Raw genomic sequence first — 26,153 nt, 5'->3', positions numbered from 1 at the left:
CCCCACTTTTTGCTTCTCTCATCAATGGGAGTGAGCTATGTTCCTTTAGCTTGGCAAGGAACCTCTAGTCCCAAACATGCCACACAATGTAGCCCACTATCTTGGTCCACATTAGAAGCACCAAGATAGTATTCTTGGAGACTCACCATTGGCATCTCAAAACATAAAGTTGAAAAGAAATTCTTGAGGCCGTAAATGAAGAGAGAATTTACAAATTAAAAAAAGACACTTTAAAACAAAAAAGTTGAAATGGAAGTCCTAGGCCCTCAAATGAAGGGACCCATTTACAACTAAACAAAGGCACTCAAAAATTTGTACACCTTTCTCCCTTCTCTTCTAAGGCATGATTGAACACGCCAAAAAAAAACAAAAAACAAAGCAGCTTGTATCATGAAAAGGGGCTTTAAAATGGCACCTGTTCCAAGGGAACCCTAACAAGCTGCAATTTGCTGGAATAAAATAGAACCAGGCCTTCAAAACTGATTTGCTAGAATGGGAGAGATGAAACTCACTTACTGTTGTCACATGCCTCCAATGGGATGGCACAAGCAAGTTCTGCACTCAAAGCAGCACAGATAGCAAAGCATGTTGAGAACTGAAGCAGATGGAAGAAAGCCTCGACGCAGCCCTGTTGGACTTGCAGCTACCCATGCTCGGTGATACTCCGTGCCGCTCATATCCCAGCGCTGAACAAGTACCACAAGAGAGATTTATTAAGGATCTCTCAATTGTTCCTCTCCTCCATGCTTCTCTTTCCCAGAATTCCTCCTCTCTCATGCACCATCGACGCCCTCCCGCATGCGATTGTGAGTAGCCCTTTACACAGGACTGTTCTGTGCTGCAATCAATGCAAAACATCTGCTTTTGGTTACCGGGACTTTTGGTACCCCCAATTTCTTTTGTGTATGATCTGCTCTTTTTCATCTATACAAGCCATAGTTCTGCAATTAAAACAGCAGGACTTAAACATAAAGGAATCAACCATGAAAACGCCTCTACATTCAAAATTTAGCTTCAAAACAAGATTAATTATCACACAGTCTAAACATCACATGGCATCATGCATATACAAATCCCACAAAATGATGATGGGGTGTACATTACTCTCTGTTAATATCTACAACCAGGCTTCTGTGTGCAAGAGATAAAGATTTAGACTCAGACATCAAGACGTGTTGAAAATATTTTATTTCTGTTACCTTTTCAGGAAATTTACATCCATTCCACCTCGCTTCAATAGAGATCTCTTTAATATATCAGCTTCAAAGCTAAATAACCATGCTCAAAATTTCTGAGCATGAATTCCTGTGTTTTTCATTGTATATACTTACAGGAAGCTCAGTACGATACATCCCAAATGCAAGCCAAACAGATAAAGATCCGATGGCATTCAGCAAGAAGACCAAGCTTTTTTGACAAACCTTTTAAATTTCTCAGCCTGTCACAATCCTTGCACAGCTCAGCCATTTGAAGAGTTGCTCGTCCTACTTTTTTACCTCTCCGTTGCTTAAACCAACAGTACGCCGTCTTTCTTGCAGGATTCGGTTTTGTTGCTGAACATGAGCATTCAACCTGAAGTAGGGCAGCATTTGTTGATTTTCCGGGCACACCAATAGCGTCAGCTCCATAACATGTGACAGTGAAAATCCTTATGATCAGGTGCTTAAGCTCACAAGGCAGAAAAACTCTGGATACATAATGTTTGATGCTTGGCATATGGGGCTTATCATTTCACAGCCTTATCATCCAATTTTTTGCGTGGTTGCTCACGCACCAAAATTCCCAAGCCCGAAAGCAACCAAAGACACGCAAGTGAGCAATAGATGGCTTCTTGTCAGGTTTCAGTGCAACCACTTCTGTCAATGCAAGGTGATGTTCACAAAAAAGAAGCAGAAGTTCACACTGTCAATGAGACCTCATCATCCTTGTTTTCCATACCAATTAGGGAGACAAAGTCTGCATCCTTATCAATGCATCCTTTTCTCTTCATCGATGCAAAAATCTTTAAAGCTACACTCAAATGCTCGGATGTTCGAAGCGCACTAAAAAAAGAAACTTGTGCATCAACACTGACAGGCTCCCTTGCCCCTGTTATGTGTTTACAGAAAGCTAAAGCTTCATCAATCCGATTTGCATTGCTCAGGCTGAGAAGAAGAAAGCTAGATATTTCATTTATGGGTTTGAGGCGTTTTTTCTCCAGCAGCAGCTTGAACATGTCCATAGCAAGGTTGAGCTGTCCCAACTTACACATGCCAATGATATAGATGTGATATGAACTCAAATCCCAGTAGCCATTTATAAAGTCCTTGCGACGATTCGCCCGAGCTTCTTCTTCGCGTGCTACTTTGTCAAAGACTGCCTTTGCTTCATCGTACCTTCCATAGTCAAAGAGACATTGTAGAAGGTTGTTGTGTGATTGTATCTTCCACTTGTAACGTACTCTCGTGACAAGTTTCAAAAATCTCTCAATCTTCATGGTGTCTTGTCCATGCAAAGCACATGCTATTTCATTGACACCGAACACTTTAGGGACACATCCAGTCGCAAGCATTTCCTCGAAAAGCTCATGACCTTTGTCTAACATCTTAGCAACTGACATCGAACTAATCAATGCTTTATAGACCAATACATGAGGTACATAACCTCGATTTTTCATGTCATTGAAGAGCAACAACCCATCATCAAGCTTCCCAAGTTTGACAAACCCAAGCACAAGAACCTCAAAAAGCTTTTTATCAGGCACAAGTGCATTTTGCATCATTCGATGGTAAAGATGTGTGGCATCATCTCCAAAACCAAACTTTAGAAGATATTCCAATGCTGATGTGTATAGGGCAACCGTTGGTGTTACGCCCAGAAAAGACATTCCACACATAGCCTTCACAAGTCCGTGAACTCTTCTTGCTCTCTTCAACCTGTGTAAGAGAATTGAAAAGGTAAAATCAACCGGCAACTTGCAATCCTTCATCTCAACAAGCAGACGCCATGCGCTGTTAAAGTCTCTCTCTCTTCCAAATCTGGCAATTACGCTACTGTAAGCCTCAGCTCGAGGCTCGTAGCCTTCTTGAACCTTGGCCCAATTTAAGAAACTAAGAGCCAGAGGGGCGTTTCTGAGAAGTTTGATCACCTCAACCACTAACTCCGGGCTTACTTTTTTAGCCACATTTGAAAGCTTTTCTTCAGTGCCAGGAGAAGACCAGCTTTCGGTATTCAGTATGCGGTACATGGAGATCGCCGTCTCACTCTTTCCCAAACGTCCAAAAAGCGTGATGTCCATCTCGATAAAATCATCCTTGTCTACTACAAAGGCATTCTCCTCATCAGAACCTTCACTCTCAAAAAAGAGGTCACCACTATAGAATGGTGGGGTAACTTCAGAGATGCACGAAGCATCAGACCTTCCCTGTTGCAGTGCAGGGTCATCCTTTGAGTCATGCTCTGTCGTTCCATCGATTCTGTTTGCCAGCAGTAAGATCCCACTGCCCACATCAGCATGCACAGAAGATGCAAAACCCACATCTGTAGCCCCACTTGAAAATGCACGGAAATACCTGCCATTATGAATTGAACGATCCAGAAGAAACTTGCCAGGAAGCTCGTATGCAGGATCATGGACGGTATAAAGACGTGGGCGCAATTGAAGGCGTCTCTGAGCAGCCTTTACGGTGGAAAGAAATTGCAGGCTTGCTGTTCTTTCTCGTCCCATGGACTCAAAAATTCTCACCTCATGGTCAGTGGTTCCTTGCTCAACTCAATAATCTTATGTCCTCCTCTAGGCTCTCTCTCATGTATGTTGGTCATAGTGTTGTTTAACTTAAAGAATCAAATTAAAACGGAATTCCAAGGAATCTTACTATCGTTACGGAAATAAAAGTGCCATCTTACATATGTTATTTTTTTGTATTGTGTCTCGCCTTGGTAGGTGTGATGATTTGTATAATTTATCCCTACAATGAAGAGTGAGGTTGAATACAAGGGATTCTTAACAATTTAAGATAGAAGTTTAAACAGTAAACCTCAAATAGTAAGAGATGAGAGTTAAGATAGCTTAATCTTCTTTAAGTAAGCAGGCCTTGCTATGTACAGTCATGATATCATTCACTCGTCATGCCAAGTCATACTTGTGTCTGGGTCTAAACACCTCTAGTTGTCTACTAAATGGTAAACCTCAAAAGTAAGAGATGGGATTTGAGATAGCTTTAACTTCTTTAAGTAGGCAGGCCTTGCAATGTACAAGTCAAGATATCACCCACTTGTCAAGCCAAGCCATGCTCCATATCTAGGTCCAAATGCCTCTAGTTGTCAAAGTAAAGACGTCACCCACAATCTAAGCTAAGAGATTGTGATGTCTAGATGTACTTAAACACAGAGTTTTGAGATGCAAAGGGTCTTGTTAAGACCAGTGTCCTAAACCATGACCCGCTTGCCAAGTCAAGACATTGATTTTTGTCAAAGTCTAAACACCTCTTGTTGTATAAGTCAAGACGTCACCCATTGTCAAGTCAAGAGATCGAGATGACTAAAGGTACTTAGGTAGTCGTTTATAGTATTTTTTGAGAGTACGGCTACAAAGAGATCTTTTCAACACATCATGTCGATACATTGCTCCAATGTCTGGGCCTAAACGACTTCAATGCCTAAGTTAAGATGTCACCCACAATGTAAGTCAATCAATCTTGATGTCTAGGGTACTTCAACGACGTGTTTTTTGAGTGGAGAGGGCTGCGTAGCCTAACACCTTTGGTTGTCTAAGTCAAGACATTGCACTTGGTCAAGGTCTAGACCATTTGGCCATTGTTCTTTGTTTGCATAGCTAAACTTTCCTATCTGGGAGTTTGATTTGTTATCACAAGATTCTCACTATGTTTTCATCTTTGTTAAATTTAAATATACTACCTTTAAGAATAATGTTGGTTCTGAGGAGCCATTATTTCCTCATGCATTTCCAAATATAGTTTCTTTCTTTCTACTCCAAGAATTTCAAGACGTTATCCTTTAGAGCTTACCTTTTGTGTTTGGCACCAAGAGTTTGGAGCAAGATGGCCTAGATGGACAGGAAAGTGCACCTACCAATTTAACTCCTTCTAAAAGCTAAATCCTAGAAGGCTTCTAGGTATTTATTTTACTTATTTGTCAAAGTCTGGGTAGGGAAACTTACTGAGGTGGGTATATATGTGACCCTTTACCCCCATTGTACATTGCATCAGTTACTCATTGCCAAGGTTGATTGGTTCAGGAGACTCTCTCTCTCTCTCTCTCTCTCTCTCTCTCTCTCTCTCTCTCTCTCTCTCTCTCTCTCTCTCTCTCTCTCTCTCTCTCTCTCTCTCTCTCTCTCTCTCTCTCTCTCTCTCTCTCTCTCTCTCGCTCTCTCTCTCTGGAATTAGGGTTGCAGAGAAACGCACACAGCTTGGAGAAGACGAAGGAAGGTTAAGGCACACAATAGAGAGTGTGTTACTTAGTGTGCAATGGGAAGATAGATAGCCCTAGAGTGATGGGCGTATATATCAATGCTCGGGGGGGAAAACCTCCGAAAGAGGGGAAAAATGCCCTGGCGGTCCTAGTGTGTTCACACACATCACTACCACATGTATATGGTAACAAATCCCCCCTGGAGTGATGCGGTGAACGAGAGCTGGCACATGAGTAAAGGGAAGTGCCATGCCCTGAGGACATGATCAGTCCACAAAGGGGAGTAAGCCCAAAGCTTTGCGGAAAGCTTTAAGCTTCTCACGAGACAATGCCTTTGTGAAAGATCTGCAAGGTTGTCCTGTGTTGGCACATAAGCCAAGCTGATCTCTCCTGCTGAGAGCCTCTCCGTGACATAGTGGTAATGCACCTCAATGTGCTTTGTGCGAGCATGAAAAATTGGGTTCCTCGCACTACCAATGCGCTCTGACTGTCAGTGTAGATAGTGTTGGCAGTGTCCTGTCCAACACCCAAATCAGCCATAAGGCGTCTAAGCCATACACACTCAACCACAGCTGCGAAGACTGCCCTGTACTCAGCCTCACAACTCGAAGTGGCCACAGTAGGTTGCTTCTTGCTCAACCATGATATACCTGAACTGCCAAACTGCGTTACATAAACTTCCTCAAATATGTCACCATTCAAGAAAGCAGTAACAATGTCTGATTGATGTATCCCAACCAAAATAAGCTGCCAATGCGCATAGAAAACGCACATTAGTCATACGAAAAATGGGAGCAAAAGTCTCTTCATAATCTATGCCTTTTTGTTGTGCATAACCCTTTGCAACAAGTCGAGCCTTATGGCGATCGATCTCACCATCCGGCTTGCGTTTCAACTTGTAAACCCACTTCGTACCAATGGCCTTTTTGCCAAGAGGCAAATACATAAAGTCCATGTGTCATTTTCTATAAGTGCATCATATTTTGATTGCATGGCAGCCATCCAATTTTCTGAATTCTGTGCTTCATCAAAAGACAGAGGCTCCTCAACATCATGTAAGCTAGACACAGCCAAAGCATAACAATCTGATGCATAAAGATGCATGATGAGAGCCTGAACGAGTACGACTAGACATAGGTACATCCAATTTACTGTCACGCAAAGTGTGCACCAGCCATTTTGGCATACCTCTAGCCTGCTCATTTTGGCATACCTCTAGCCTGCTCATTTTCAGCCCTTTCCTCATCAAGTACATCATGTACATCTGCATCAGTAATAGGCTGATTTGTAACATTTTCAGAAACCCCCATAGGCTGTACATTTGCCTCATTGGAACTTACATTCGTATTTCCACCACCGAAAAGAGGCAATAAAGTGTCATAAATGTCCTGTGAGCTTACATTACTGTCTCTAGTACATGACAGCAAGGGTTGAACAGAATCTTCCACAAACACTACATCCCGTGAAACCAGAATACATTTTATTTGTGGATGATACAACCTGTGACCTTTGCTTTCAACACTATAACCAACAAAAATACATTTGACAGTCTTATCATCCAATTTTTTGCGATGTGTTTGTGGCACCAAAGCATATGCCAAACAGCCAAAAACACGCATGTGCTCAATAGAAGGCTTTCTATCATGCCACGCTTCATATGGAGTAATAGACTGCAAAGCTTTCGTAGGACACCTGTTAAGTACATAAGTGGCACACATGATGGCCTCGAGCCAAAAAGAATGCGGCAAAGCTTGACTTTTGACCATACATCGTGCCATTTCCGTAAGTGACCTATTTTTCCTCTCAGCAACACCATTTTGCTAAGGTATATAAGGCACTGTACATTGGTGTTTATCCCACGACTAGCCAGCAATGCATTGAATTCATGAGACATATACTCCCCCCCTCGATCGGAACGGAGGGTGCCCATAGTACATTTCGAGACATTTTCAGCCATAGCTAGAAATTGTTTGAAGCACATAAAAACTTCGGACTTCGCTTTAAGCGGAAATACCCATGCATGCCTGGAGTAATCATCAATGAAAGTCACGAAGTAAAGGTAATTGCCCAAGGACGGAGTTTGCATGGGCCCACAAACATCACTATGTACAAGCTGCAACCTGCATGTGGCCCTGACTGAACCATCCTTTGGTAACTTTGAACGTTGCATCTTACCCAAAATACAAGTTTTACAAACATGTTTGATAGGTGCTTCAAGAGGCAACAAAGAAGCAACCATATCAAATTCCTTCAAATGCAGCAAACTAACAAAATTTAGATGCCCAAACGTGCATGCCAAAGTTTTGCATCTGAAATAGCCTTTGAGTCCACAACTACATTTGTAAAATTTTACCCACACTTGTCAGACAAAGTGAGCTTATACAGCCCACGGCATAAAATGTCAAATGCAACAATTTCATCACCAAAACTGAGATCACGTATTGTATATTTGTCATCCACAAATCTGACTACAAGTCCAAGTCTAGCAAGTGTAGATACAGACAAGAGATTCTTCTTGATTCCACGTACATAAAGTTCATCAACAAGTGTGAAAGAACTGCCATTAGCAGCAGTAAGCACAATCTTTCCAACTCCCTGAACCGGATAAGAGGCATTGTTGGCACAAGTGACAAAATTCCCATGAGGGACAGACTCGAGAGAGGTGAACAATTCACGATGTGAGGTAATGTGCTTTGTAGCACCACTCTCAAAATACCACACATGTGAATCTGCAGCAACAACTGACAAGCATGCATCATGGACAACAGGATTGTAAGTGCACTCTGCGTTAAAAGCTCATTCTGCATCGACATCAGCATCACAGTCTCCTTTCACAGAAGACTCAACAATGGCTGCATTTGTAGTGGAACCAGCATTTGCAGTGGAACCACCCTCTTTCTTCTTAGCCTCTTTGGCCTTCAACTTAGGACACTGCTTGATAAAGTGATCATTAGCTTTACAATAATGGAAACACATCTTCTTTTTGCCCTTATCACCAGAATTGCCAGACGATGTGCTGCCAGCAGAAGCATTAGGAACAAAAGTTTTGCCACTCGAAGCAAAACCACAAGAAGTGGTTGCATTGTTGTTACCACCCTTTCTTTGAGAAGCAATAAAAGCATGTTCAATTGCACGTTGTCTAGTCTTGTTTTTTCTGGAAAGTGACTCTTGCAACAGCAATGTGCATAATGCATCAAACTTGACAACTTCTGGATTTCCTTGGGTCATTTGTCTTCAAGTACTAGCAAAAGTCTGGTGAGAATCTGGTAAGGCATCAAGAATAGTCTGTACAAGGGAACTGTCTGAAATGACTTCACCTGCAGAAATAAGTTGCTCATTGATATCCTTGACACTAGCAAGGAAAGTGTCCATATCATCTTGCTCATGCATAATCTTTGACTCCAGCTCTTTACGCAGCAAAGCAATTATAGCCTCATTGCGACTTGCATAAAGACCAGCCAATCCCAAGCTTCTTTTGCGGATTTTGTTGAACAGTTGTGAGGAACAATGGTGCGCTTCATAGACAACGCAATCAATGCATGAGCCTGCGCATCCTTAACATCCCAACGAGCTTGTTCTGCTATGGGCAAAACAACTCTAACAGTTGCAATTCTTGCAGCAAGACCTGCAACATCCTCAACATTGCCTACATCCTCAGAACTTGACAACTTCTAGATTTCCTTGGGTCATTTGTCTTCAAGTACTAGCAAAAGTCTGGTGAGAATCTGGTAAGGCATCAAGAATAGTCTGTACAAGGGAACTGTCTGAAATGACTTCACCTGCAGAAATAAGTTGCTCATTGATATCCTTGACACTAGCAAGGAAAGTGTCCATATCATCTTCCTCATGCATAATCTTTGAATCCAGCTCTTTACGCAGCAAAGCAATTATAGCCTCATTGCGACTTGCATAAAGACCAGCCAATCCCAAGCCTCTTTTGCGGATTTTGTTGAACAGTTGTGAGGAACAATGGTGCGCTTCATAGACAACGCAATCAATGCATGAGCCTGCGCATCCTTAACATCCCAACGAGCTTGTTCTGCTATGGGCAAAACAACTCTAACAGTTGCAATTCTTGCAGCAAGACCTGCAACATCCTCAACATCGCCTACATCCTCAGAACCAGGACGTACATCAATCCCTGCACAATATTCCAGACGCCCTTTGACACAAGAATATGTTGCATCATGTAAGCTCACATAGGGTAATTGTCCCCATCCAACCTGTCCTTAGCAGAGCAAACATCTTGAACACATTTGTGTTGTTGTCAGCCATGGTAAATGCTGCACCTGATGTGAAAACTGCCCGAAAATAGGAGAAATGGAGCGGGAACAACACTTGCTATATAGCACAAACCGTAGAAGATTGTAAGACACCTGGTATGCAGAAAATTGCACTGACAAAAATTCTGCACAAAATGATGAAATAGTATGTGCAGTATTGCCTGTAGTGAAAACGGAGGCCGAAATAAGCCCGAATCAAAAATCTGAGCAGACTGAGCTCTACGAGGTTTCCCAAAATATTTGTCGACCTGCGAACGCTTGCCAAAGCTCACTGAAATCGGAGAAAGTGAGCAGGTGTGTGCTGGAGCAGATGGCGACTAAGCCCGGGAGGACGCAACCTGCTCTGATACCAATTGTTGGAATTAGGGTTGCAGAGAAACGCACACACCTTGGAGAAGACGAAGGAAGCTCAAGGCACACAATAGAGAGTGTGTTACTTAGTGTGCAATGGAAAGATAGATAGCCCTAGAGTAATGGGCGTATATATCAATGCTCGGGGAAAAAACCTCCTAAAGAGGGAAAAAATGCCCCGGCGGTCCAAGTGTGTTCACACACATCACTACCACATGTATATGGTAACATCTCTCTCTCTCTCTCTCTCTCTCTCTCTCTCTCTCTCTCTCTCTCTCTCTCTCTCTCTCTCTCTCTCTCTCTCTCTCTCTCTCTCTCTCTCTCTCTCTCTCTCTCTCTCTCTCTCTCTCTCTCTCTCTCTCTCTCTCTCTCTCTCTCCCCCCTTGGTCTCTACGCTTTTGCATCGTTGACTTTGATATGGTATCAGAGCCTTGGTGGAGCAAGGCGACTTCGTTGAGAGAAGGTATGGAGAACCTCCCTTTATCGGCAGCGTCCATCATCCTCTACCTGGCAGCATCTCAAAACGGGTGGCGTTATTCCCTCTGTTTGTGCCTTTATTCCATTGCTCCCTTTTCCTTGCATTTTCAAAATGCAGCAGGTATTGGCACCGTCACCCCTTCCCTTGTACTCACAGTGCCATCGTCGACAGTGAGCCCATTGCCAACGTTTTGAAACTCTAGCAGTAGGGACACCTACTGCCAGTAATCTGCCCTTTCGATTGCGTTTTGACACGCCAACCGGTTGCAATACTTGGCGTAGAGGACGTTCTGTTTCCCTCTTTGCTTGCATATGGTGACCTCCAGCAGCATTTTGAAACGCTTTCCCTTGCATCCCTCAACGACGACACCCCCCTCTTGATTGTAGCAGTGCTATCCCCCCTTCCCACTATTGAGCCCAGCTTTTTAAAACGTTGTAGTCGGGTGGAGGTGGGTACCTTGTGAAGAAAAAAGGGAATTTTTCCTTCATATCGGTGGCTTGGGGGCAAAGGTTTTCAAGTCCTTTGATAAGCTGTTTTGGAAAGCTTTGGCAAAAATCTTAGAATGGTCTGAGGCCCCTTTTTTGGAGTGTGAAGCTTTGAAGCTATCTCCCCTCCTTGCTAGTGACGACGGTACTCCCTCCCCCAAGCTTTGCATTTTAAAACGCTTCTACCAACTCAAGATCCTTTATGATGACCACTACCCCAATTGTCGGCAACCCGAAGACTCTTGCAAGCCATAGCGTTTTAAAACGCTACTCAGTTGTGGGTTTTTAGTGCCCTTTGGACATTGGAGGAGACCCCTCTCGGGGTGGATTGTCTTGGAAATTTTGAAAAGGAAATTTGCAGAGCATAGATCATCTCTCTTGAAGACTCTTTTGAAGAAGTTTCAAGGGCTTCTAGAGTGGCTTGGAAGAAGAGGAGATTGGAGCTCAAGAGAGGGGTGTGAAAGTTCTTTTTGAGGAGCAAATTCGCAGGAATTAAAGCTTGGAGCCCATTTTCGTATGGAGCTCTTTGTGCAGATTTTGTGAAGTGTCTTGGGGATTGTGCAACCACCCTTTGAACTGTGAGAAGAACTTGCAAATTCAAGAGCTTGCAACTTCAATATGGCCCCCCTTGCTCAAGCGCCAGCAACAATGACCAAAACCAACAAAAGTCTATGGATAGCATATTGACCACCATCCCAGTTAGTGGCCTATGCTCTAGTGAAGTTCTCAAGGAAACCATCAATTTGTTTGGCTTGAGATTGTGAAGCCAAAAGCAAATGCACAAGTTCGCTAGAGGACCAGCGCAAAGGCAAGCTTGACAAGGAAGACAGTACCAGTACTCAGTTAGCTGCCTCAGTACCAATGAGATCCAACAAAAAATGTTATAAATGTGACATGACGCTTTGTTTGGCTCGGAAGAAAGCCCATCAAGTTACATTCAACCATTACCCGTGTACCTTGAGCCTCTTTTGCCGCTCCCGTCAAATTGTAGCAACATGTTACTTGCCTATCATCGCTCGACTACAACTTTTGCACGTGGTTGTGGAGGAATATGGTCTGGCAAGGGAATACGGTAGAGCCTTGAAAATGCAAAGCTAATAGGTGAGCATCAGGCATAGGGGATAATCAAGAGCAGCATGTGATGCTTTTCTAAGCCTTTGAAGACACTAACAAGCTGAGGAGCATGGACAAGGTGGAATGTTGGTACACACTTCAAGCAGCGGGGGGATGAGCAAATTACACATGGTTTGGAGGTACTTTGGAGTTTCCCAGTTGAAGGACGTCATATATGCAGCATGTGCTTTGTCTAGTCCAGTGACTTTGCATTTTGACACAGCAACTACCATATAGCGTGGACTTCTTGCCTTTTGAGTAGAGTATGAGAATCCTGCTCATTCAGATGCTAGAGGAGTCTTGTAAGCATTGCACACAGCCATGGCCAACACACTCAAAGAGCGCCACAAGCCCAAGACATAACTGAGATTTTGACAAAAACTCTCCTGGCTTGCTACATTTTTACCTCCTCCTCTCAGCCAGCCATGACCCCACCATGTCCCTCACACGGAGGTGATTGTCTAGCTTTGCTTCTAGCCTTGTCCACCTGCTTGGACAAGTAAACAACTTGCCACAAACTTGTCATTTAAAGCTAATTGCAGATGGTTGGCCAATGTAATACATAAGAGGCCGCAACAAATCTTTGCAAAATAAATGTCATGAAAGACAATTTTAAAAGCGAGTGTATTGTAAATTAGGAAAGAAAACTGGCTAGCAAATGGACAAATCGTGAAGCAGGTGACAACAAGCTTATCGTAAGAGAGATAGAGTTATATTGCAAATGGGATCACTATCTTCCTTGTGCTGATGAGGCTATTTTGAGGTTCGGGGAAACATCACTAACTTCCTTGTTTGTAGATGAGTTATCAATGGGAGGGAGGCGTCAATGTCACGGCTGTATAATGCAATTGCCAAACAAGGCACTAGCCCTTTTTGAGTTGGCGCCTCTACTTCAACTAATTGCTTGTTTTCTTGAAGGCCAAGCCCTCAAACTTGGAGTTATTTCGCAATGAACAAGAGAGACAAAGGAGAAATTGGGATTTGTGCCCCATGCATTCTATGTTGATGTTTATATGCTTATGGAGAGACTAAACCTTAATTGTTCTTTTTTTCTTACTTGTGTAAAGATTTTCATGGGCAGTGAATGATCTTGGGTAAGCTTGAGACTCGAGAGATATGGAGAAGCGGCACCAAACATTACAGATAGTGGACAATTGTTGTTTTCTCTCTCTCTCTCTCTCTCCCCCCCCCCCCCCCCCCCCCCCCAGCCTAGTGGCCAACTTCCTGCCGAGAATTTGAGTGAGCTATGGCCCCCAACCAAACGTAACGTATTCCATGCAAAGTAAACCTAGCTCACAAGGAACTTTGGATGACTTACCATATTGATACTTTTGGCACGCTAGGGCTTTTGCTAGATAGAAGTTGGAAAAACAACTCATGGAGCTAGCAAATGTGAGGTTTTGTAGTTCAATTACTAGATGCAACTAGCAAAGTGAAGGTTCTTATGAATTTGTTATATAGTAGTATATTGTTTGCTAGATGGAAGTAGCAATATCATAGAAGCTATGCATTTGCTAGATAGTAATGTTGTGTAGTTGCTACTTGGAAGTAGCAATTTGAAATTCCAATATAGTTACTATATAGCAATTTTGGTTTTCCACATTCAATATACATTCGTAACAAAACCTAAGCATGTAGCAGTATATCCCTTACGACTAGGACTAGGGAAATTAATATCTTTGATATCTTCAAAGATTCTCGATAAGTTAAAAAAATTGAAAGTGTTTTTTCTTTTTAAAAAATAGAAAAGACTCTCTAGAGGAGCGTCGAATTTTAAACTCGTAGCTTTGTAGCATTATTGTGGTAAAAGTCTAGTAAAAAAGAGGCTAGGCTTGGAGTTTAATACTTGCAGCTTTCTAGCTCTGGAGCACAGACCAATTAATGTCAATGAAAGCCTTGGGGAGGTGTATGCTACAATGTGCAATCGTATCTCTCTCTCTCTCTCTCTCTCTCTCTCTCTCTCTCTCTCTCTCTCTCTCTCTCTCTCTCTCTCTCTCTCTCTCTCTCATGTTCCTTAAAAAACCATTATGATAGCTTATCTCGCACTCTTAATTTGATATGTGCAATCGTAGACATCTCTCTCTCTCTCTCTCTCTCTCTCTCTCTCTCTCTCTCTCTCTCTCTCTCTCTCTCTCTCTCTCTCTCTCTCTCTCTCTCTCTCTCTCTCTCTCTCTCTCTCTCTCTCTCCACGTTCCTCTGGTAAAAACCATTCTTATATCTTATATTGCACTCTTAATTTGATATGCCCTCCCAAACCTTATTGTAGCCTCTTCATCCTCACGACGTCCCCCCCCCCCCCCCCCCCCCGCGGGAAAAACACACACATTGACTTAAAATGCCCAGGGATGCAAATTTTGTGCATCTTCTCTCATTTATCTTCACTACAAATTGTTGTAACATGAATCTGGCTCTCGCTCCTCCATTCTTGTCTTTTAGAAGTTTTAGTTGTGCCCTGCTTAGTAGTGTGTGGCCTCTGTAGTGAGTGTGGTTTGTTATTATTCACTTGTAGGCAATGTGAGTCCATAGTTGCAATGACAAAAGAGATTTCCCTTCTAGGATCCTTGAAAGGAAGTTCAAGGGCCTTGAGACGTAGCTTTTGGTGTTGAGAAGGGGTGAAAGGGCAAGGAGCTCAAGTAGAATAATCGACGGTTTCTATAAAGACAACATTGTGTCATTGTATTATTCATGTTTTACTTAAACTTTTGCATGGGGTTGTTCATCCCTTTTTGGCTTCGAGAGTCCCTAGAATGTGCTACTAAATGAATAAAGGAGGGGGGGGACCGGGGGGGGGGGGGGATTTTATTGCAGCATTTCCTTTAGCTTAGCCCTTACCTCTCTCCACAATAAGGTTGCCCATTTCCATTGAAGGGTTCATATGCTGATTGGTTTTCTTGTGGTTGTGTAGTTTCCTTGTCAGAGGAGGATTGCTTTCTTGGCTTTCTCAGTGTTTAGTACACTACTAGCATCATGTTCTACTTCTATATCTGACTCCATTGTCTCACTACCTTCAAGGAAGGGAAGTAGACTCCCTAAAAAAGGTGGTAATTTATGAGACAACATAAGAGGCAGGAAGGTGCACTTCCTTTTTTTGAGCTATTGGAGGGTATGTAGTGCAGTAGATCCACCATTTGTGCTTAGCCCCATTCCTTCATACATATGCCCCAAGACTACTAGACACCATTCTCTCTCGAAAAATACACCTATTATGATGTTGTTTTCACAGGATGGCACTCTAGGACAACTTTACAGGAGAGGTTCTTAAGTGCACATGTGAAGGTGGATCATTGTCATTGAGGCTTAAACGTGATTGCTTGGAATGTTGCGAGAAGTGTGCCAAAGCAAGGAAATCAATGATTTCCTTTGACTACATTCCCATCGGGCCTCAACTAAAGCTATTGACAAAGAGTAGCACTTATTGCCATTCTGCTCTAATCCTCTTTGCAAGAAGTCTTACACTACTTTTCCCACCAGTAGATGTTATAAAGCTCTTCAAAATGTTGTGGGAGAAGAGTACAACTTTGTCTGCATCGAGTCTAAAGAGGACATTGTGTGTAAAAAGAGCCTCCAAAAGGTACATAGAACCATCAGATTGTTGTTTTTTTTGAAAGATCTCATGATTTCAAACCAAAATTTATTTTTGGGTGGCCATGTGAATAGGGTGATCCTCGAAATGTAGCATTGCTGCTACATTGGGATGGATTTCAAACATCACAGACAACCCAAAAGAGTTGTGGGGTAGTAGAGGTCATGGTGTCGAATCCAGGAATCAAGTCTTCCATTGATATCTTGCCAGCTTTGTTTATCCCTCAAAGTTGCAAGAAAATTATGAAGGTTTCTGGTGAAGATTTTGGGGCATTTTTGGAACCTTTGCTAGATGAGCTGGAAAGCCTATACCTAAATGGTTTGGAGGTGCATGTATGACTATCCCATAGAGAAGATCTTTGGTGCCAATCAACAAGGTCTTTCAAAGCTATGTACAATACGATACGCGCTATTGTCATGATGGTTACAGGAGACCATCCGGAATAGTGCAAAATAGGCCTCTTCAAGGATGGAGGACAAGAGTTTTGTAGGCGTGATAAACCTCAAGCAACTCTAGTACGACCTGGTATAGGATCAAAAGAGGGGCGATACATCTATAATGAAAATCGCCGACAAGCTAGATATCCACCTTCAAAGAGGACCATTGAGGAGATGACAAAAGCTCTTGATGAAGCTAAATGGTGTTGCACAGACAAAGAAAAGGAAGCATCATGGAAAGAAGCTGGTCTCTCAGGAGAGTCCATACTTTGGAGATTATGTGATCTATATGGATTTTCTCTCTCTAGATTTAGTCTACGACCCAATCCATATCTTATCATTGAATGTATTCAAGAAATATATCTCACATTTATTTGAAAGTGTTGAGGCTCCTCTGAAGAAAGAAATCGATGTTGCTATTTGTGTTGTTAAAAAGGCAGCACCTTCCTCCATTCGATATGGACGTTGGCCTAACTCCCCAAGCATCTACTTTGCAAGCTTCAAGGCAGAGGAGAACCAAAAGCTCATCCAATGGTGTCTACCATATGTTTTGAGAGTTGTTAGTGGCATTCCTCCTGAAATGCATGTTTTGGGATTTTTGATGATTGACATTGCACACAGCTTCTACAACCATAGTAGAGATCATGGATGGTCTGTGAAAGACATAGAAGTTGTGAAGACATTGCTACAATCATGGAGAGTTCGAAATGAATAAATCTTTGGTGCGAACTTATCACCTCTAGAACATGTAGCTGGTATGTATATCTTGATTAGTTAACAATAAGTTTGATATATTTGTTTAGGAGAGTAATCTCTTGATAACTTGTTTATAGATAATGGTGAGATGCTTGATGATGTCTTGCGCCATGGGTTGCATGAAGCTTTTGGTGTTACATATTTGAGCGTCTTGTAAAGGCATACAACTCCAACAAAACAAATAACATGGAGGATGAAGCTTCATTTGCAAAGTTCTATTTGAGAAGGTTCTTCACAAGAGCTTTTCACGCTATCCGTGGTGATAGTGACAATCTCTTACCTTCTGAAAGGTTTTTGAAGGACCTACATTGTGCATTGATTCTTTCTCAAAGCAGGTCGCTATTAGCAGATGCTCCATGACATGATTGCTCTCCGTCACATATGGATGGGCTATTGGTTGTGTCTTCAATTGAAAAGGCTAAATCTATCTGGAGTGATCTATTAAAATATGGAAGCAATTCACCATGCACTAGAAATCTTCTTCTCAAGGGGATTGCATTATCAAAGAAGAGATGCACTTATAGAGATCCTACTATTGAAGAGAAAACTTATCTAAAGAAGTTTTGGAACATTCCAGAGCAGTACTTCCAATGTTTGGAAGTAAAGACATACCAAAAGGTCCTCTTTAAAGGGGATATATTTAATGAGGGCAGTAATGTCATAGTGAAGGTGGATACCGATGATGCAACGGTGGAACATAGAGGTCACTGGAAGGCTTGTATAACATCCTTGTTCTCAACACAGTTTGATGGAAAGTGTATGCTTTTCTTTGGTGGACGGTATTACAAGCAATGCATTGTGGGAAACGGGGACTCGAAACAATTGTTAATGGATCCAATTACTCAAATGAGTGTGCTTGAGAAGGCCCCTTTGCCTTTCACATGGGATTTTGTTCGGCCCATCTACTCTATACTTCACAAATTTATTCCATTTCCAATACCAAGGAGGCAGAGGCTCATTGCTTATGAGGTGAAGAATTTGAGGCAGCGTGATAGCTTGTTAATGGAAGGAGGTTGTGGAAATGTTCCATTATGGGTGGAGGTCCATGATATAGTTCAAGTGTGCTTGAATAGCGAGAATGCAATACAGATTCAGCATGCTGTTGTTAGAGAGACCGATTACGAAAGCAAAAGGGCAAAGCTTTCTTTATTGGAGCGTGATGCATATCAACAAAACACTTATAAAGTTTGCAGAGAGGAGCATCAATGGAGAAGTTGGGATACATGTTCCATTCAAATTAAAGATTGCACAGTCACAAAACAAAAAAAGGTTATAAAGCCTGGACAGCGGCTAGATGGATACCTATTGTTTTGCATTCTCCATAGACATATAATTGTGGTAGCCCCTTTTATTCAATCACTGCTAGTTATCTTGTGGAAATATTTTAGAAAGACTATTGCTTCATGGATGACAATTTTTGTATTCATTGTTATGGTGTTCTTTACATATCTTTTGTATAACTTCACTCATATGGTATGCAAGCATGGCTAGTACATTTGTGGAAGTAGTTTAGAATGCTAGTATACTTGTGGAAGTAGTTTAGAATGACTATTACTTCATAAATGACAATTTTTGTATTCATTGTTATGCAAGTAGTATACCTATGGAAGTAGTTTAGAATGACTATTGCTTTATGGATGACAATTGCTAGCTTCATTGTTACGATGTTCTTTGTATATCTTTCTTAGAACCTCATCATAGAGTATGCTAGAACTTCTGGGAGACCTACTTTATGGATGGAAATTATTGTACTTATTGTTATGGTATTATTTATATATCTTTTGTATAACTACACTCATAGAGTATGCAAGCATGGCTAGTATACTTGTGGAAGTAGTTTAAAATGCATATTATTTTATACATGACAATTGTTGTATTCATTGTCACGGTTTTCTTTACATGTCTTTCTAAAACATTACTCATAAAGTAATGACAAGTGTGTGTATAATTTTTGAGATAAATTTTATTACTTAAAGTCTTGCTGCTCATGTGTGTGTTCAATGCTTTGTCTTTTCAGATATGAGTTATCCACAGTCCTTTGTGGAGCAACTATTGTCTTTGTCCAATGAAGAGGCTCTCAAATTTTTAGATTCTTGGAGGGCCAGTCATCTTGGAAATAAGAGAGTTGTTTCTTCTCCATCTAGCATCTGTATAGGTGTTGACACTACCAGCACCGAGAAATATGACCCAACCATATATGAACAGGTGTTTAGGCCTCCACCTCCTAAGCTTAGAGAACCCAATAAACTCTATGGTAGGGATTTCCTCTTACAAGAGGGTAATAACCAACATAGAGTTCTTTATTCAAAGTATGGGTTTGTTAGAGGATGGTTTGCCAAACACAAGCCATTTGGAGACTTTAGAAATAACATGGAGAGAAAGAATACCGTGTTGGATATAATAAGAAAAAATAAAGGTGAACTTAAGCCTGTAAGAGTAGCTGGACAAAATTATCATTGGAAAGAAGAGGACGTTTATACATGGGCCAGCAAATCTCTTGCGGCAAAACGAAAATGGAGAAAAAAGAAACCAAACAAGGAATTATCTTCTAGCAGCCCAATGGTATGTGTCATTTTTTAGGATTTTCTCTAAGTAATGAACTTCTATTATGTCAAAGTATAATCAAAATGTTTTCATGAAATTAGATAGAAAAAGAAAAAGATGATGATGATGATAACCAAGAATTTCATGAGAGTGATGGAGGAGAAAGTGAGCTAGGAGAATATGGTTCACTCACAAAAATTGTGAGTAATCCTCTAAGGTATTGGGAATTTATATGAAAACTAATGATGAAGAAAGTAATGCTTTTGTTGTTATTGAATAGCTAAAGGATGCTTGTGCACAAGAAACCACTTGTATATCTATTGAAGAAGAAGAAGAGCAACCACAAGCTACTCATGTAAGCACTTCTATCTTAAAATAACAATAATGTATGACCTATGATGATAAAATTTGTTATTATGTGTTTAGAGAGAGACAGAAGCATACGTTCCTAAGATGCCATGGGAAAATCATGATTTACAAAGTGATGCTTATGAGGTATGTGTGGTTTACTCCTCTCTCTCTCTCTCTCTCTCTCTCTCTCTCTCTCTCTCTCTCTCTCTCTCTCTCTCTCAAACGTGCGCACACACACACACACACACAACGATATCAATTGAAATAATTGAGATAAATTTAGCTAGTTTTGTGTGCGTGTGTGAGATATCCAAATTCAATCACTTAATGCGCAGGCATATAGAAACTACATGCAAGATGAAGAGTTTGTCCAATGCTATCAAGAAAAGGATATGGAAGTAAGCAATGAATTAGATGAGTGTGAAGACCATATCACAAAACTGGTACAATTCTAATTCATGTATTTTTTCACTCTAAAACTTTTTGTTGTGTCAATCAATATTGCACTCTTTTCTTGAATAATTTGTGAAGGAAAAAATCAATGGAAGGACACAAATTATAAGTGGTGCAAACCAAGAACAAAAAAGAAAAAGCACACGAAAGCACAAGGTACTATTCAAAGATGCTTCACATGGAATATTTAATGAAATACTTACCCTAAATTTAATGTTAGAAAAAAGCCATGTTTTCCCACTAAGATTGAAGAGCTACTAAAGGAGAAAGATCAAGCTTCAAAGTTTTTGAAGCTTAAAAAGAAAAAGGTATTTTTCTTCACAATAATAAGATTCTTTAAATATTTTTGCATGTGGCTATAAAATAAAAGAGTGGACTTTAATTGTTTTAGTAGCACAAATCTGATTGGGGATGTTCAATGAATCAAAATCAATGTGTGTTGAAATCTCAGGTTTGCAATAAAAGCTAAAAACATTGCCTTACTTATGTTCACAGAAATAATACGTGTCACTTTTTAAACCATGTTATTTTGTTATGACAGTTATGTAGGCACGAAATTTGTCCAGGGATGACAAAGAAACTATATTAAAGAAGTGGCTAAATCTCAAGAACGTACAAGACATGTACCACTTGATCAAGCCAACGTATTTTGCTATGCAGAAATCGAATAGTTTCCTCAAGAAGAGAGCAAATGAGGATACTAATACTTCCACTATGTGTGAAGATTTAGTTACATGGCTTTTGTTAGAAGGCCTGATAATTTTGTATTTTGAAAAAGTTGGCTCTTTATCCATGAAGGATATCATTGTAACAAATGACAAGTAGTTTTATAATCCAACCACATGATTTAGGAACTGTAGCATGTAACACACGTTATGTAAGCTTTCATTTGTTGTACTCATAGCTATCTTTATGAATTAAGCTTACTTTAGTCTCCTAATGTTGAAGTAATCTCTCCTAGATTGTTTGCTCATGGAAAAATTTCTAGATGAATTACTAGTTTGTGTCTACATGTTCCTTAATGAATTATTAGGTGAACTACTAGGTTGTTTATAGAAAAGTTGCTAGATAAACTACTAGTTTGCAAGCAACCGTCCTTATATATTACTAGATGACTTGCTAGGTCGTAAACAAAAATTGCTAGTTGACTTACTTGTTTGAAAACACCGATATGTAAGGTCAAACTGGTAATTGAGTCAACTCCTACATTGAACTAGTAATTTTTTTACCATATTGAAACTTGAATTGCCATATGGCTATTCAACTCTCCATAGAGTAACAAATTACTATATGTAGCATCTAGGAGTTCTCTTTTTTACTAGTTTGCACTCTTACTAGATGTGTGTATTGAAACTAGTGAATCATCTAGCAATCATATATGTTCTACTATATGGTAAGCTATCCAAAGCCCCTTGTGGCTTAGATTGATGTGCCTTGCTTGTAGATCAATTTATAGAGAGGTACTACCCAAGCTCACGGAGCTACAACAACATATCAAGCTATTTGGGTATGATCATCTTTGCTGACCTCAAGGTTGATGACACTGAGTTGCAAGACCCTACTGCGTCCAGGGCCAATGAAGGCGGCAATCTAGTTGTTTCTCACTGTCATGGCATTAACAAGCCATGAAGAGTTATCTTCACTGACCTGACCTGAGCTACCTATTGTCTCCATTGATTAGAGAAAAGGTTATGAGCATCGGTGCAAATCGAGTAGCGGTGTGGGCAATGCATCAAGGGAGCTGTGCAGTCACTAGCTGTGGAGTGCGAGCGAAGGAGAGGGTAGCTTGAAGCAAAAAAGGAGCTAGCAGGCTCCATTGCGGTAGTCAAGGAGGGTGATGCTACAAGCGAGAGAACTGTGGGCAAGGCAAGATCCTATTAGAAGCTAAGTGTGAGGCATGCGCGCGGAAGGGCGTTGCACACTACATCATCACGTGTTGGGATGCAAGCCTGTTTGTGGTGTTTTCTCTCTCTCTCTCTCTCTCTCTCTCTCTCTCTCTCTCTCTCTCTCTACGTTAAAACAATCTTCTTCTTCTCGATAGTTTCCTGTGACGTTAAAACAATCTTCTTCTTCTTCTACTCTCTCTCTCTCTCTCTCTCTCTCTCTCTCTCTCTCTCTCTCTCTCTCTCTACGTTAAAACAATCTTCTTCTTCTCGATAGTTTCTTGTGACGTTAAAACAATCTTCTTCTTCTTCTCCTCTCTCTCTCTCTCTCTCTCTCTCTCTCTCTCTCTCTCTCTCTCTCTCTCTCTCTCTCTCTCTCTCTCGTATCTTTCGTCACTAAATGGTGTAGGCCTACTTATTACAAGTCACATGGTAAACTCTTCTCCAAGCACCAATTGACTTGACGCAGGGCTAGAAAAAATACATGTGCGCATATGTCGCACGTGTCAATGCAAGGAACTTGCCGATACATTGTGTGCGAGCCACAAATGGCTCCAAGCACACAACAACCTTAAACTAGTAAGCTGAAAGATGGCGATGGTGTGTCACTCACCGCTCTATGCTTGCTGTCGTGGAGGATTCCTCGCCACGAAGAAGAGGGAAACGTCGGTACGCCACGCTCAACCGCCTTGCCGTCGTCGTGCCACGGCAATGCTCGATCTCTCTCTCTCTCTCTCTCTCTCTCTCTCTCTCTCTCTCTCTCTCACGCATACACACACACACACACACACACACACACACACACACAAGGAGATGAAGAAGAAGAAGATGGAGATGGACCAAGAGCACTCTTCAATTGCACAAATGAGAGAATGAGTGAATTTTAGGTTTAGTTGACTCTTATATGAGCTCGCCCCATTCTCACTTGGACGTCCATGCTTAGCCAACTAATCCCTTGAATGTTCCAGTTAGAGTGCGCCTCTCATCGCGATCACTCTTACCTTTTTCCTATTGAACCGACAAGCCCGGCACCTGACTCTACCAAGTAAGTAATACAACGTCCGTCGTAGGTGATAGGGTGTTCGTGAGCCGTGAGGGTTAACATGCCGCCCTTCCTGATGTAGATTCCGTCCTCGGAAGCTATTGAGTTGAAGCTCGTTTGTCGAGGTGGAAGAGCATTTGAGATGAATGTCCTTAGCCTTCTTCAGTAACTGCAAAATCAAATAACATTGGCACAGTAACTGCATTCTCATATACAATTAAAAAGCATATGTAGTTGTAGGCAGACAATTTGATTGGTAACAGAATTTTAAACCATTTGTCAGCAATAGACATTAAATTGCAATATAATCAAACGCATAAACAATTGTAAAGGTAAAAAAATTAAACAAGTCTGGAGTCGCTAATTTAATGGTCGAAAGGCACTAAAGATCGACTATTAATACCATGGGTAAGCTTCTTAATTTTCTCTGGTCAATTAAGTTGTTTAATTGCGAGAGCCAAGTATTTCATGTTCGAGGGTTGACTAGAGGCTATACCTAGAAGACCTTGTAGTTAAGCTACAATAAAAGGAATTTCTCATGAAATCATCGCCTGACTGATTACCTTTTCTTTGACCCCCCAAAGTCTTTTCACAGTAATTCAATTTTGATGCGTGTGCTTATTTTGTATGCCTTGGGTTTTTTGCTTTTCAAGAAAAAGCGCCCACATTAGGAACCTCTAGGGCTCTAGTACCATAGGCGATACATGTGAGTGGAGTACCAAATCAAGCTGAGGTTTCTCTTCCAGCTTAAGATTTTACATTGTGGCACTTTGATTTTTTGTTCACTCGTTTTCAACATTTTAATTTTGTAACTTTGGGGGGTCATATAACACTGTTACCCTCCCCAAGCTCATCACACTAGTAAACTCCCTTTATAATACTTAAGCTAAAGATCAATAGGGACTAATCCCACTAGAAAGCCCTAGTACATTTCACACAATGCTGCCTAAATCGGATTAAGAACCTACGTAACCATGAATTATTAGGAAGGCATTCCCCATGGTATTAAGAGAAGATCTCTAACACCTAGCTTGGTCAAACTAGCTTAGTCGGACTGCTTGATTTTTAAACCTAGACAAGTGATTATGACAAAAAATTACATTGAATTTAATGTTTGATACTAAGCAAATGCACTGAATATTATGCTACCAATCACAATCAAAGCAGACAAGCATGGATGCAAAAAAGATAAGGGGCAATGCTAATGGACAAGAAATACATGTTTGTGTTGATGGTCGCGCTTGATTTGAAAAGTGGATGAGAGAAAGATTCTATGAAGGTCCAAATCCTAACCACAGCAACACGTTCCTGTACACTCGAGGAAACACAAAGAATACCTCTAGGAGGCACATCAGTGGGAAGAAAAAACTTTGCTAATCACTAAACTCTAAAACAGAAACACTCCTATTGTACTAATCCTACCTACCTTTCATCACTCGAGTGATGAGGATCAAAGGTGTTTGATGACATAGGTTTCTGTTTCAGTGTACCGGGTGTGAATGTGTAGGTCTGGGTCAATGTTTTGACTTTTATTGTGCATACTCATTTGCTAATTGCTCTTGCCCTTTATTATTTTTGTTTTTTGTGAGTATAAGGCTTTATATATACATTCCCTAAGATTGGAGATTAAGAGGTCAGGGAGGAAGGTTGAGAGAGGAGTGAGTGAATGATGACTGTCAGCAAACACTCCCTCCTTCCTTGGGTGGATCATACCGTTTGAAATGTGCTCGTCACCCTTTGAAACCAATTGTTCCAGTTGGTTATAGGTGAGGATTTTCGCCAGTAGTTTTCTATTACCTTAGGTGCCTCATCGAGTTGCAAGGGTGGTAAGGTACTCTCCCAGGATCGAACTTGAAGTGGTTCATCAGGTGATTCTTGAACACTGGGAGGTGTGGATTCCTTTGTAGCTTCATGGAGGTCCACTATTGTAGGTGGAGGCTGTGGAGAAGCTTTTACCTCTATGGATGCATTACATGAGGAGCTAGAAGCTTCATGGGACTCCACCCTTCCTGAGCTAGGTGGAACAAATCGTTCTTTCTTCGGTACCCAAACTAGCTCTAGAGCGGGTGTGTAGCATTCTGTGATTTTTTTCTTTCCACGATCGTCAATTCTTTTTGGAGCTACAGGATTGGGCGCACATGGGTTAGGTCAAGGGGAAGAACACAATCTATGTTTTGGCACCCAGATTTTATCATTTCCTTGATAGTAGCCTTGGGCTTCCAATAGTCGTTTAGGAATCCACCACCACGTTTTCTTACATTTTTTGGGACGAGTGGGACATTTGTTACAAGGCTTTTGTATTTAGCACTAGCTATGGTCGCTAAAGAAACTTTAGGGATCCATTTGTATATTCTTTTTGTTATATGAGGATGAATCTTGTCAGAAGCTATATGCATTGCTTGTAGCATATTTAAGGGTACAAGTGGTGGCATTTCATCCCCCTGAGGTGCTATCCAGGTCGTCCCCCTAGTTCCCCAAGTGTGTATGGTTGCTGCTAGGTGGACCCAATCCACATTGTCCGACTCACTCATCCCAGGTAGTACATCCATATAAGGAGAATCTTCTCCAATATCAGTGTCCGCTTTACACGTGTAACAATACTGCAATGGGGCCGAGTGAACTGTGGTGTCAGATATATGATCAATTATAAACCTGTTTCCTAGAGGATGTGCTCGACCAGTTACAAGATCCACTTGAATGACAGAATCTAGGAACTACAAGTAGACATGGTTTTTAGACCAGTCATGCACCATTTTTACTTCCCTCATGAAAGGATGTCCTAAGATCATCTCCGATGCCATAGTGTGCTTGGAGAAATCCATAACAATGAAGGTAACTCTTATTTTATGTCCAAAGACCTTAATCTTGAGATCTTCTAGCATCCCAATAGGTTTAACAATAGACCCATTGGCCATCTTCACTACAATGGTTGTGGTCGCAAGGTGAGGTCTTTCCATAGTTTCCCATCAATTTTTAGTCACAATG

General features: G+C 41.2%; 2 protein-coding genes and 1 pseudogene across 4 annotated transcripts; 1 reads left to right on the top strand and 2 right to left on the bottom strand.

The window, feature by feature from the left end:
- Positions 1 to 491: 491 nt before the first annotated feature.
- On the bottom strand, positions 492 to 1,724 carry LOC147461712 (uncharacterized). Of its 2 annotated transcripts, none has more exons than XR_015187628.1 (2): positions 1,200 to 1,338; positions 492 to 941 (listed from the first exon to the last, which is right to left on the bottom strand). XR_015187628.1 is itself a non-coding variant. In XM_086509181.1 (2 exons), the coding sequence occupies exons 1-2, from the start codon at positions 1,714 to 1,716 to the stop codon at positions 925 to 927; spliced, it is 312 nt and encodes a 103-aa protein (XP_086365307.1). In that variant the 5' UTR covers positions 1,717 to 1,724; the 3' UTR covers positions 492 to 924. The 2 variants fall into 2 exon arrangements, 1 of the variants encoding a protein (XP_086365307.1); XM_086509181.1 differs by lacking the exon at positions 1,200 to 1,338 and adding an exon at positions 1,422 to 1,724.
- A 172-nt stretch (positions 1,725 to 1,896) lies between these two features.
- On the bottom strand, positions 1,897 to 3,767 carry LOC147461711 (uncharacterized). 2 transcript variants are annotated; one of them, XM_086509179.1, is made up of 2 exons: positions 3,552 to 3,767; positions 1,897 to 3,455 (listed from the first exon to the last, which is right to left on the bottom strand). In XM_086509179.1, the coding sequence occupies exons 1-2, from the start codon at positions 3,704 to 3,706 to the stop codon at positions 1,898 to 1,900; spliced, it is 1,713 nt and encodes a 570-aa protein (XP_086365305.1). In that variant the 5' UTR covers positions 3,707 to 3,767; the 3' UTR covers position 1,897. The 2 variants fall into 2 exon arrangements, with proteins under 2 accessions (XP_086365305.1, XP_086365306.1); XM_086509180.1 differs by having other exon boundaries at positions 3,556 to 3,692.
- A 13,314-nt stretch (positions 3,768 to 17,081) lies between these two features.
- Positions 17,082 to 18,220, top strand: LOC147461710 (uncharacterized; annotated as a pseudogene).
- The last annotated feature ends 7,933 nt before the right edge of the window (positions 18,221 to 26,153 follow it).

Source organism: Adiantum capillus-veneris, chromosome 3 (genome assembly GCF_014529385.1).
Source record: "Adiantum capillus-veneris isolate H3 chromosome 3, ASM1452938v2, whole genome shotgun sequence".
In the NCBI taxonomy this organism is placed as follows: Eukaryota; Viridiplantae; Streptophyta; class Polypodiopsida; order Polypodiales; family Pteridaceae; genus Adiantum; species Adiantum capillus-veneris.
Note: the sequence above shows the minus strand (reverse complement) of the source record. Positions and strands in the feature narration are given on the sequence as shown.

Bases quoted from the DNA above. Each gene is read 5' to 3' on its own strand.
- LOC147461712 (XM_086509181.1), bottom strand. From the start codon at position 1,716: ATGCCAAGCATCAAACATTATGTATCCAGAGTTTTTCTGCCTTGTGAG.
- LOC147461711 (XM_086509179.1), bottom strand. From the start codon at position 3,706: ATGGGACGAGAAAGAACAGCAAGCCTGCAATTTCTTTCCACCGTAAAG. The intron at 3,456-3,551 runs GTATTTCCGTGC...GCTGGCAAACAG, and splicing joins CGTTCAATTCATAATGGCAG to AATCGATGGAACGACAGAGC.